General features: G+C 42.8%; 1 protein-coding gene across 2 annotated transcripts; it reads right to left on the minus strand.

Annotated features, from left to right (window-relative positions):
- Positions 1-416: 416 nt before the first annotated feature.
- TMEM14A (transmembrane protein 14A) lies at positions 417-9,030 on the minus strand. 2 transcript variants are annotated; one of them, XM_082755655.1, is made up of 5 exons: positions 9,012-9,030; positions 7,031-7,116; positions 5,453-5,554; positions 2,005-2,092; positions 417-1,038 (listed from the first exon to the last, which is right to left on the minus strand). In XM_082755655.1, exons 2-5 carry the CDS (start codon positions 7,104-7,106, stop codon positions 999-1,001), a joined length of 306 nt encoding a protein of 101 aa, XP_082611781.1. In that variant the 5' UTR covers positions 7,107-7,116; positions 9,012-9,030; the 3' UTR covers positions 417-998. The 2 variants fall into 2 exon arrangements, with proteins under 2 accessions (XP_082611781.1, XP_082611780.1); XM_082755654.1 differs by lacking the exon at positions 9,012-9,030 and adding an exon at positions 7,747-7,828.
- Between the last annotated feature and the right edge of the window lie 3,559 nt (positions 9,031-12,589).

Here is a 12,589-nt window from a genome sequence, read left to right on the forward strand (position 1 = left end):
ACCCAGAGGTGACTGGTACCAGCATTTGTTAGCAAAAGATTCAGAGGTGGGGGCTGACGTTGGCATTTTTTGTTGTTGTTGTTTATTTTTTGGTCAGATATCCCTTAGACATTTGAGCTGCTCATACCTTGTCTCCACCTAGGCCCCAGCCAAGAATAACAAGCTTGGTGTTCCGATGGATTTGTGCAGCATTAAGATGTGATGTCTGTGCTTAGAGATAGGTGGCCTTTATAATATTATAGTAATGTTTATAATATATACTCATTTTTATATAAGCATAAATATATAAAAATATATATACTTATATAAAAATAAGTATATATACATTTGTAATGCTATATATATATATATAATAACAGGGACACTAAACCATGTCCCTTAATGCCACAGTGGCACGTGGTACGCTACATACAACTGAGAGAAGCTTTGAACTTTTTGTTTTATTTGAACACTGATAAAAATTTTTACACTTAGAATTAGTGGAAGAAGATGCACGTGTTTGAAAGGAATGTAGGTTTTCCAGTGTTAGACAGTACAGGCACACGTCTTTATTGATTACTAACTGACAATACAATCAGGATGGATTATTTAATTACAGAAGTTACAAATTTATGGTTCAGAACAATTTATCTTTTTAACATAATGAGATATTTATGTGTATGTTATCTCAGAGATACAGTGCAAGACGAATGCAATTTCCTTGGGTGCTCAGCACCTCTGAAAGCTATCAAACTTACAGGTATAGATCCCTTGAGTTAACAGATTGCTTAAATGGAAGATCAAAACACGTCATCAACAAAACATTTGTTTCAGTTTTTTAAAAAACTTGCAAAATACCAGCAAGTGCCAACAATTAAATTACAGGTACAGATTTTTTACAGAAAAGATAAATGTAAATTAAGATTTGTGTTCAAACTCGTCTTTCAAGTACGGAGAGCCTGCCTCTTTGTTAGGTGGGTGTGACAGTCATACTTCGATTCTCAAGTTGCTAAATTCTCCTACATCAGCATAAAAACAAGCCTCAAAATCATCAGAAGGCTGTAAAAACAAAGCACAACAAAGCCTATAAGTATGGCTGTGCACAAACAATGAAAGTCATCATAAAATAAGAGCACATTTACAAATATCTGACACTAGAGCCTCTAGTAAGCAAATTTTCACAATGTCTCAATCTAGAGCTCAGTGTCCACTGAAACAGTCTGCTTGAAAAGAGATCTACAACAGAAAATAATATTTTCCAGTTTAAGTCCCAATTCAAAACATTTGCATCTTGACAATTTGCATCCGATTTTTTCCTCCCTGTATGCATTACAAATAAATCAGTTAATGGAGTTACATTAAGTCTGGTGACAAAGAAGTGACAGTCATTCTTCCTTCAAAAAACAGTTTCTGACTTAGAGTTGAAAAAAAATTACATTATTCACTCATAGGGGGGAAAAAAATGGTTCCAACTTTCTCCAATACAGAGTGTTAAGTTTTTCAGAATACCAAAATAAACAGCAGCAGTAGAGAAATCAGGATGGTTAGTAATATAATTTGCAGTAATACTGACCAAAGTGATTAGGACAGCTCAAAAACATCTCAGTTTTAGCAGGTGCTGAGCTTCCAGTACTTTTGAATGCAGTACTTCTACATCAAAGTTTGTTTTTTTTTTTTAAGATGTTAAGATGTTGTATGACGTTTGATGTCTGGCTTTATGCATGTCTGTTTGGAAACACTGAGGCTTACCTCAGGTTCTTTGAAAAGCCTTATTGATACACATTAATATTTAATTGCAGATATCTCCTTTCTCTGCTGAGAAAGCCTGTTTCTGATGTATCTGCCTCATGAGATGAAAGAACTGTTTAGTGGAAACGGGACCGAGACCTCTAAACTCACTTCACTTAGTTTTCACAGTTTCTGGTAACAGTAACCTCTACTGACACTGGCTTGAACTGGATGTTGGGTGACAACTATTTGAAAACCTGTGAAATCTTTACATTAAGATCCTCAATAGATGCTTACCTCAGGCATGCTACCAGTCCGGCTGGCATTAATTTCTTGGACCTCTTGAACCTCATTCCCATGATAATGGTCAAAAGAAAAGCTGAAACTGTAAAAGACAAATCAATATATTTATGTTCTCACTTTTCCCAGTGGACTATTCAGGAATATGGAGAGTTATCAAAGGTCATTGCTATGTTTTGATATGAGATGCAGTTTAATAAAATATTAGACCAGAGAAATAAGTCCATAAAAACATTCCCGCTTTTCCAAAATTCTCTAGCAGGACCTCCTTTAGCTGCAAATAGTGTTTCCAGGTGCAGCAGAATGCTAAATCCACTAAAGATACTAAGCAAGTCCGTCAGACAGTGAAGTGTATCCCTCCATATCTACATTCATGGGGCTACAAATGAAGTATATGAAGAAACCTCATCGTAACACTAACATTTATGCTGAGTTACAGGTACAATGTCTCATAAATCCTACCACCCTAGACCAATGCAACTGTTTTTCTTACTAGCTGTTCCAGCAGCTAGAGCATTCAACTTTATCTAATTTCTTTTTAGAATGCTCACTCATATTTGCTAAGCCTTAAAAACTAGATTCGTAGCTTTGCTACTTATTTTTGCTACAGAATATGGCCATCTCCTTCGCTACAAGGAAGCCTTCCTCTTGTCCTTCCCAGTAACAAGAGGTAGACAGCCCAAGAGGGCATCGGATGCAGTGTTAGCAGCAGAGAACAAACATCATGAAAGGAATTATATCATCTTTCTGGAGCTCTTCTACCTAAAAACAGAGGTAGCAATGAACTGCAATCAGGCGTGGGGATTTCAAATTGAATTAATGACTACAGAGTGCTACATAAATGAGAAGATTAATAAGAATAGATAAAACTTCAAAGGTAGCTAGCTAAATTAAAGAACCATCACCTGAAATGCTTCCTAGAAGTGGGCAGAGAGGCAGCACGGGCAGCTATGATTTATCACTCTTGCAGCTGAAGTAATGACAGCTGCATAAATCTCTTCCATTTTTATGGAGCAGTTAAACCATCTTGCTAACTCTCTTCCAGCTCCACTATCTCCTCCTGTGAACAGAGCTGTGCTCACAGTAGCCAAGAATCAGTTTTTAACTCATTCTAACATTATACGACAAGCTCTGCCAGCTACACACATCTTAGAAAATTCTACCAGCTAAGCATGTGTGCTCATTAAGGGCACCCTGCTCCATTATCCCTTTCTCTTATTTTCTGGTCCCATAGTCTTGATCCTCTCAGGAATGTCTGAAGAGCAGACTGTTCCACAGCATGTGTCTCATCTAGAGCCCTGAGTATATTTACAGTTAATTAGAAGCTATAAAGCATGTCTAGCCTGTAATGTTCTTTCTTCCAGTTACTAATATTCGGCTTTGCAAATGTGCTGGCGATTTTTTAAGAAGTTCGTCTTTTAAACCTGATTTTCAAAAGTGCAAGACATTCACTATTTCAGCTGAAATCAAAGAAATTCAATAGATAAAGCCAAATTCAACTCAGTAAATCAGACCCAGAAATTCAGTATGTCAGATACAACAAGTTGCATTCTCAATAGCACGAACTGTTGCATACTGAATTTCTACACCTACTGCAATCATATAAACTTTCATTAAAGTATTCCAGAAAGCACAGACTTCATTTCACAGGAGTGGAAAAATGCTTGAAAAAATTATCTATAAAACAACTAAAGAAATTGGCTTCCAGTCTGTATGCCACATACTCTTTGCAGATAGGAGAAGTTACAAGAATATTGTAGGACAACTTACAAGAAATTAAAATACTAAAATACTACTTACATTATTGTATGAGACTCTTGAGTAGGTGAAAGGTACTATGGATAACTATAATTTTGCAGGGAGATTTCTTTTAAAATGTCCAAACCTTTTACAGGTTGGGGTACTAGTTTCATTCTATACTGCAATTCAATTTACCCTACTGGTTGCTGTGTTCAGAGTGGTCGATTTCTTCCATGCATTTAATTTTCCTCTTGCATTTGTGTTCTAGTTGCTTTGGGCACTTCAGGAGGTTAAGTGTAAGTGAAAACGCTCTGCTTTTCTTTTAACAGTCTCTGTTCTTTTTACTCTACGTATTAAGAACTTTCTAGTGCAGATGTAGTAAACTCTATCTAATCTGCATTGCTATAATGCCTATTAAATTAGTACTACATACTTCTCCAGTGGAGAGAAAGTCCTCCCATGCCTATGGTTACATGAACTGCTCACCACTAACAATATTTATCTGATGTTCATAAGCAGATTAGTAGAAAGTTTATATTATTCCTTTTAAAATCAGGGGACTGGGAAACAAGCAACATATAGTAAAAATTGTTTTCTCTTCCGCTAATTCTGTATCCAAATTCATGTTTCACTGACCCATGTAAGTACAATACTGGATGATGCTTAAAAGCGTGTCACAATGAATGATTACAAATTCATGTAGACTTAAGGTGTTGTCTTCACTACAAAAAAGATTTACTTCTTTTTTTTTTTTTTTTTTAAACTGTGGGACAAGTAATATGTACAAGATCACGACTGCAAAACTAGAATATCCAATTTTAGAACACTGAGGAGAAGATCAGATATGCTATGACCACCTTTGCTAAAAACCCAGTTGGTGTGAATGCACTTTGCTAGTAATGCTATTCAACTTTGTTTTGAAATGGAAGTTGTTATAGCTATGGTTGGTTTAAAGCATAAAGCCAGCAGAAACACTCTACTGTAAGTTCTGACTACGGTCAGAAAAAGTGATTGTGGGCTCACTCAATCTGGCTTAAATGTATCTTAACTGTATTTTTGCATGGGAAACCACAGCCTCACCATCAGTACTAAACCCATGAGTGACACGAGCTCCCAATAACTCCTATTGCAAATTGGTTACGTGAGGTGAATGCCGTACCCCTTACAGACTGTAGTTCCTTGCCTCCATGTGGGTTTCATGGCAAGCTTTCTAGGATGACAACTACTGCATAGCTTGTACCCTGCCTTTCTTGGCAGAAGAAAACCACTGTGTCAACTCTTTCTTTGAGAGTCGAGGAAATGCTGCATTATGCAAGACCAGATCCCGCACCACCTTTGCTTCTCAAAACAAACTCTAATCTGTATCTCTAGTGAGATAATAATACTGAGATAATAACGCAGATATCTCTAATAAGAAATCTCTTCCATGTTTCCCAGCTGGATTTCACAATATGTACAGCGTTACGTAACCACCTAATAAGAGGAGGCACTGCCAGGTGGTAGCGCACACCTGTTGGTTTTGTGCGAATGACCTGCCTTATCTTGCAAACAGTTCCACATTTGAGCTCTTGAATTCTGCAAGCTAAGCTAAAGTGTCTAACTCTATTTAAAAATTAACGTTTAAACGCACACATGGTCACAGGCACTTCAGTGACCTCTTTTTTTTTTTTTTTTTTTTTTTTTTTAACTGGAGTAAAACACTTACACAATGATATCTTCACATTTTTCGGATCACGTGTCACACAGTAAGCTCCATAACCAGCCACAGAGCCAAAGGTAAGACCAGCAGCTAAAGAGATTTTACTACCTGCAAGAAAACATTCAAATGTTATTTCTCCATACAATGTCTTGAAGCTCAGTCTGTACACAGTAACTCTTGACACAGCATTATCCAAATATTTTAAAAACAGAGTTGCTTCTGCCACTGTGCAGCCAATTCACCCTGTGCAAATAGAGAGGCAATATTTATGTAACCCTTCTTACTCATTTTCTTGCATAGCAATGAGGAATAAAACACAGCTTTTTAAATTAACTTGACTTCTTCCTACAGTGCTATTATAAAACTGGTTCATAAAGTTTAGAGTTTCAGTAATATACTTTGGTTTCTGAATAGGCATTTTACGTGGTACCACATGATAAAAGAGTAGAATCAGCACAGCTGGCGATATCTGGGTTAATCTGATCCCAAAATGATTATAAAGGAGGAATCCAGAACCCCAGATATCATATAGCTCCCAGTCCTGTTATATTGAATGTTATTAATCAAGAATCTACAGGAAAACGGAAATCATTACCAAGAAAAAAATCATATTTGCCACAAGGACTGACCGACTAGTAAAAAGAGAAGAGAACAAGTGAATGGGATATTCAGTGAGTGCAGATGGGAGCAAGGAAAAGAAAAGACAAAACAAAACAAAACACAAGTGTTTTCAAAAAGTCAAGATATAAAACAATGTCTCTAGGACCAAAGCATGCACAAACTATGCAGGGAAACAGTGATCCCGGATCCCAAGAATCATGACGGATACCACCAGCTGGGTACCAGCTCCTGGTGCAATGCCATGGTGAACAAGAGTGATGTGCTGCTGGGGCATGCTCTTTGCGGGACAGCTAACAGGCAGCGAGCCTGGAGCTCAGGCTGCCTGTCCTCAGTACCACTGCGACCTCTGCTGGGATGCTGTGCTCAGCTCAGGAAGGACGCCGCTAGCTGGACCAGTTCATAGAAAGCACTATAAAAAGGACTTGAACACAGGAAATGTGCACATGATAATCTAAAGCCTACATGTTTACCTTAGAATGAAAACTAACATCGTTAAAAATTCAAGACATAATTAACCACCAGATGAGAATAAGCAAATAAAAGGTTTTCTCCCTGGTGTGCATCTGGAAATCTCAAAATCAATCCAGGATGATTTTCCTCTGAAGAAAACAAATTTTAATCAACGATAATCTAGTCTGTTTAAGACAGAAATGATTAAAGGAAATGAAAAGGCCCAAAATATACCGAGTGTCAAAAATAACATGACAGCAGCTTTTTGCCCTGCAAACAAACTCATTAGTTAGATAAACAGAAAAAAGTGACCATTTAAGCTGACCCAAGTAAATTCCATGAGATTCAGTTAATTTATAGCAGTGCAGGCTGGATTTAAGATACAGATGTGTTCACTACAGGAAACGTTTCATGCCTTTCACCATTTCTTTTTCATAAAGTGTATCAGAGAAGAAACTCAGACTGCCAAATCTCAGTGTACCAGTATTTACCTTTACAAGTATATGAATTTACCTTTGCGAGTATATCCTACAACACCTCCAACAGCAAGCAGTGCAGCATATGCAAATCCAATCCAGTCAATAGCCATGGTCCCAACCCTGGAGGAAAAACATATTGAAACTGAAGACAAACAAGTTCCTTCCTCCTAGTAAAATAATCATTATTTAAAGTGTTCTAACACTACACTCTTATAAGTTGTGTTTGATTATTGTGTTACTACTGTGTCAAAACATTTAAAGGATGAAGGTGTGTCTGTTAGCTGTTGTATCATCTTTGCACAAACTGATGCTCTTCCTTATAGCTCAGTATAACATATACAGTTAGGTATAACATATTTCTATCAGGCTGTTCCCAGACAAAAACAAAACAAAACAAAAAACATATTCAAGCAATAAGCTTGACACTACCCCAAGTATCAGATTTGTTACACATGTGCTGCATGGTTGATCTGGACATAGATGTGCTGAGTGCACAGCTTAGTGCTCTCTCAACCACGATGTATGTAGCGTACTCCAAGCGTACTCACAGGCCCTACAACACCAGCATGAAATGGGAAGTTTTCAGAGCCTACCCAAAGTTTCCAGACAGTTCACACAGGCCGTTTAGGGGATGTTTTATATATATATATGTGTGTGTGTGTGCGTGCATGTATGTGTATGTATGTATAAATATATATACATACACATATACAAAAGCATTATCCTATCTGTCTATGTCTTTTGTTATACCTTTTAGATTATGACACCTGGTCTGAAGCTGGCCTTCTGTTCTCCAGAAGCATGTTTAAGTCCCTGTACCACTGACTCCTTTGGTTCCTAAATCAAAGAATTATTAAGGTTGGAGAAAACCTCCAAGATCATCTGGTCCAACCATTCTCCTACCACCAGTGTCACCCACTAAGCCACGTCCCTAAGCACCATGTCCAACCTTTCCTTAAACACCCCCAGGGACGGTGACCCCACCACCTCCCTAGACAACCCGTCCCAGTGCCTGACTGCTCCTTCTGAGCAGAAATGTCTCCTCATTTCCAACCTGAACTTCCCCTGGTGCAACTTGAGGCCATTCCCTCTACTCCTTTCACTGGTTACCTGTGAGGAGACCCCCAGCTCCCCACACCTTCCTCTCAGGTAGTTGCAGAGAGCAATGAGGTCTCCCCTGAGCCTCCTCTTCCCCAGACTGAACAACCCCAGCTCCCTCCGCTGTGCCTCACAGCACTAAAGCCCCGAGGGGCAGTGGCTGGCAGGTGCTGAAGCAGCCCCACAGCCCTCACCCTGCTGCTGCCTGGCCCCTGCCCAGCTCCCCAGCCCGGGGACAGGTCCCTGCAGGAGCCGGGCTCTCCAGCAGCCCTGGTGGAAGGGAGCCATCCCACCTTGATCGTGTCGAGCACCTCACAGGACCTGCAGCAGCTCTAAAAACTAACCCTTTTTCACAGGTGGCACTTAAACCGACCTTCGAACGACTGAAAAACATGATGTGTCACGCACAGCACCCACAGGAAGGCCCCACTGTTCCCTTCCTTTTCCCACATCAATCTCAGTGCACCCTTCTTTCCACCCGGGGAACCGTGTCTGGTGTTAAGACGGCAGCAGGAAAACTCACACACTCATCATTTCATGCCAAGCTTTTAATATCACAACAAGCAACTCCGAACGAGCCCTATATTGTCCATAACCCCCTGGGGAACGAAGACGCAGGGTTGCACCAGGACCCGACCAGAGCCTGGCTTCCACCCACCCCCTTGCTGCCCCCTCGCTCCCCGTGCCCCCGACCCCCGGCCCTGCCCGGCTCCCCGCTGCAGCCCTGCCCGGCGCCGGGCCTCGGCCTCCCCAGCCCCAAGCTCCGAGCTCCCGCTGGCGGCGGCGGCTCCCCCGCGGCAGCCCCGGTGCCGCTGCGGGCAGCGAGGAGCCGCCTGCGGGGCAGCCCCCGGCCGCAGCAGGGAGGCGGCGGAGCCCCCCCTCGCCGCCCGCTCGCCCCCCGGCCGCTCTCCCCGTACCTCGTCCCGCCGCCCTCCGCCCTCCCTCCGCTCCGCTACGCTCCGCCTTCCCCGCTGCCGGCGGGCGGCGTGAGGCGCTGCGGGGTGCCCCCGGCTCCCTCCTCGCTGCCCCTTCCCCGGTTTGTGCCCCTCGGCGGGGCCGAGGAGGAGCGAGGAGGAGCGAAGGGGCTGGAGGGCGCCTGCCGCCATAATGGCGGCGGGACCTGGCTGCACTATGGCGCGGCCATGAAGGGGGAGCGGTGTTTGGGGGAGTTTGGCCGAAACGGGGAGGAAAAAAGAAATGTGGGGACAAAGCTGGGGTGACATGGAGGGCAGCGGGGCTCTGCGCCCCTCAGCGGCAGCCCACGGCTCTCCGAGGGTCGTCTGCTGCTTGGTGGAAGTCCTCGTCCTGCCCTCGGGTTGTGTGCGCTCCAGTGGCAGCGAGAAGCATCTGGGGTTTAATTTGGGATTTTAAGTCTGAACCCCCCCTCAGAGCCACCCTGCGGCCCAGCACGGAGGCTGGTCCCTGCTGTGCCCGCAGCCCTTCACACAGGGTTGTTCCTCCCTGTGTTAATTGCCCAAGCCAGCCCCGGTCCTTGGCCTGCATCCTTACAAGCGGAGGGCTGTCTGCATGCAGACACGCAGGCAGGATGCTGATGTTGTTTGTTTGTCCAGGGAAACCGGCAGACCTAAACCCCGAGACTCTGATGCTACACATGTAGCTCATTTATGAAGCCGTTTGACGTGGTTATTCTAGCGGATTCCCTCCTCATATGCTGGCCTTGTTTGTTGGAGCCGTTCCACTATGGGCTATTTTTGTACATTTTTTTCTCATCCCCCTCAATATTCCTTTAGCTTTATCTCAAATAGGCTGTTCTCGACTGGTGCGGGACGTGTCCTTCAGCTCAGGGGTGCCTGTCTCTGACATTCCCCCCGCTTCCCATTGTTCCTGCGAGCAGGCCAAACGTAAGCATGGCCACAGGGAGAGACGCACAATGCCATGTAATCGGACTTGGATACCTGCCTTCTTCAGGGGTCATTTCAGAATCCCTGCCAAAACCTTGTTTTTCCTTTAGATGTCTTTGCTTAAAGGTGTGGGAGTTTTCCGCTCCAAAGAGTTTGCTGGAAAGTGAATCAGTACTCTCATTAGGGTTAACGTACTTAATTTCCACTACTAATGTTCCATTTGTTTTTTCTGTTAGCGTTTAATTGTTGGGACACAAACCCACTCCATGCGAGCTGTCCAAGTCTGTCTGCTCAGTGGAAAACAGAACCGTTCTCCTTATCTCACGAGTGTCTGTGGGAAGGAAGAGGAAAGGTACAGCGACTTTGGAAAACAAGCACAGGACACTTGAGGGCAGGACGGCTCCAAAATGCAAACCAAAAGAGGATTTGTGAAGCTGAGGTCCGGATAGCTTGGATTTCTTTATGATGTATTCTGAGACTTGCGGCTCGTGAAAAGCACAGCAAAATAAACAGTGGATTAAACTAGTGGAGTAAAATCATATAGTTCTGTCTGAGGTGGCTCCAAAGAGGAACAAATGTAGTGTCTCTTGGCACCTACAGGATAATGACCAGTTGTGGTTACTGATTCAATGACACTCCTCACTGAAGACTGGATAGCCCAGAAGTCTGGGCTAAATTTGAATGCTCATAATTACACTCTGCTTGTTATGTTCTCCTACACTTTCAATTATGAAATGTAGTTGGTATTGTTTTCCCTAAGCTGTTACTTAAACTACTGTCTGTTGTGAAACCATTCCCTCTCCTGGGGGAGGTTTTTAGTGGGAGGAGAATTCATTCAATTAGTTTGTTGGTAACATGGCAAATCATACCCCGCAGTCCTAACAGCGAGGTATAACAGAGCTTGCAGCAAAGCTAGTGTTAAAGTTGCTCAGCACTTTCTATTCTCATTTTCAGTTGTTCCTAACTGCCAGTTTGAGCTGAAATTTCCCCTGTTGGGTGTCTACTTCCAGCTGTTTTATTTTAGCTTGTTTTGGTTATTTTGTTTTATGTTATGATTTGTTTGCTTTGTTTTTGGAGAGTTCCATTTACAAGAGCTGAGCCAACTACAAGGATGAATTTAGGGGAGAATACACGTTTTTGTCCATTATAAACAGAACTGTTTCATTGAACAGTTTCTAGTATCTCTCTGGTTTGGAAAAGCAGCTTTCGTTTTTTGCTTTAATTTCAGGGGTATGCTTTTCATCTTCATGAAAATGAGACCCGAAGAGAGAAAGGGATAAATATATTGACAGGAAGCTTCTCAATATTTTACAGGCAGTGCCCAGAAGTTTCCATCTGTATTGGTAATATGATGCCTTTTTTAGGCCCATCTTCATTCATGTCCAAATGTATATACTCTCTCCAGAGAAAGGCTGCACTTCTGTCTTGATTTACAAGTGTTTTGTATAAAACAAGAAGACTAGAAGGGCTTGGGCTGAAATGTAACAGCTCATCTCCTTCTCCTTGAACGTTTTTGCTCGGCTACCTGTTGTTAGGGTACTGGCAGAAAGGATCACACACAAGACCCATCTCCTGCTATAAGCTGCTTATAGCTTTTGCTGGTCTTCCTATATTAACACTGAAGACTGTTTGTAAGTAAGGTTTAATGCTAACTGGCTGATGTAGTTGCCAAGCCTCTCTCCATCACATTTGAAAAGTCCTGGCAGTCAGGTGAAGTCCCTGGTGACTAGAAAAAAGGGGAACATCACTCCCATTTTTAGAAAGGGTAGAAAAGAGGATCAGGGGAACTAACGACTGGTAAGCCTCATGTCTGCGCCCAGAAAGATCATGGAAAAGATCCTCCTGGAAGCAATGTCAAGGCACAAGTGAGACAAGGAGGTGATCCAAGACAGCCAGCATGGCTTCACCAAGGGCAAATCATGCCTGAAAAATCTGGTGGCCTTCTGTGATGGGGTGACTGCATCAGTTGACAAGGGAAGACTGATCGATGTCATCTACCTGCACTTCCATAAGGCCTTTAATATAGACCCACATGACATCCTGATCTCCAGATTGGAGAGGGTTGGATTTGGTGGGTGGACCATTCAGTGGATAAGGAATTGGCTTGAAGGCCATACCCAGAGAGTGGTGGTCAATGGCTCCATGCCCAGGTGGAGGCTGGTGGCGAGTGGTGTCCCTCAGGGGCCTGTCCTGGGATCGGTACTATTTAATATCTTCATCAATGACATAGACAGTGGGATCAAGTGGAGCTGGTGCTCTAATTTAAAGGCTCGCTGCTGCCAAAAGGGCCTCCTCGTTTCCAATTCTCCTTTCCCGTCCCTTATTTTATGCAATAAAGGTACATGTCCACGTGGACCCTGCAGGCTGACAATATCCAGCAGGATTTTATGGTGACAGCTCTGGAGTTATTGGGTTCTAGCTACCTTTAGTACCGGAGGGATTAAGGAGGACAAAATGGAAGAATGTGATTGTGATACACAGGGATTTGGCAGAGTATGTGTAAAAAAAAAAAATGGTTTCTGCCCACCAGGCATGGTCAAAGGGCTGTAGCAGGGGTTAAGAGTGAGTGATCCAGCTGCCTTGGGTTCTCATCGGCGCAGAGGTTTGCTTTTCCCGACCGAGTTCTCAAAAGC

Source organism: Aythya marila (assembly GCF_965140915.1).
Source record: "Aythya marila genome assembly, chromosome: 3".
NCBI classification, from domain to species: Eukaryota; Metazoa; Chordata; class Aves; order Anseriformes; family Anatidae; genus Aythya; species Aythya marila.

Bases quoted from the DNA above. Each gene is read 5' to 3' on its own strand.
- TMEM14A (XM_082755655.1), bottom strand. From the start codon at position 7,106: ATGGCTATTGACTGGATTGGATTTGCATATGCTGCACTGCTTGCTGTT. The intron at 5,555-7,030 runs GTAAATTCATAT...GTTTTCTTGCAG, and splicing joins TGTAGGATATACTCGCAAAG to GTAGTAAAATCTCTTTAGCT. The intron at 2,093-5,452 runs GTAAGTGTTTTA...TGTCTTTTACAG, and splicing joins AAATGTGAAGATATCATTGT to TTTCAGCTTTTCTTTTGACC.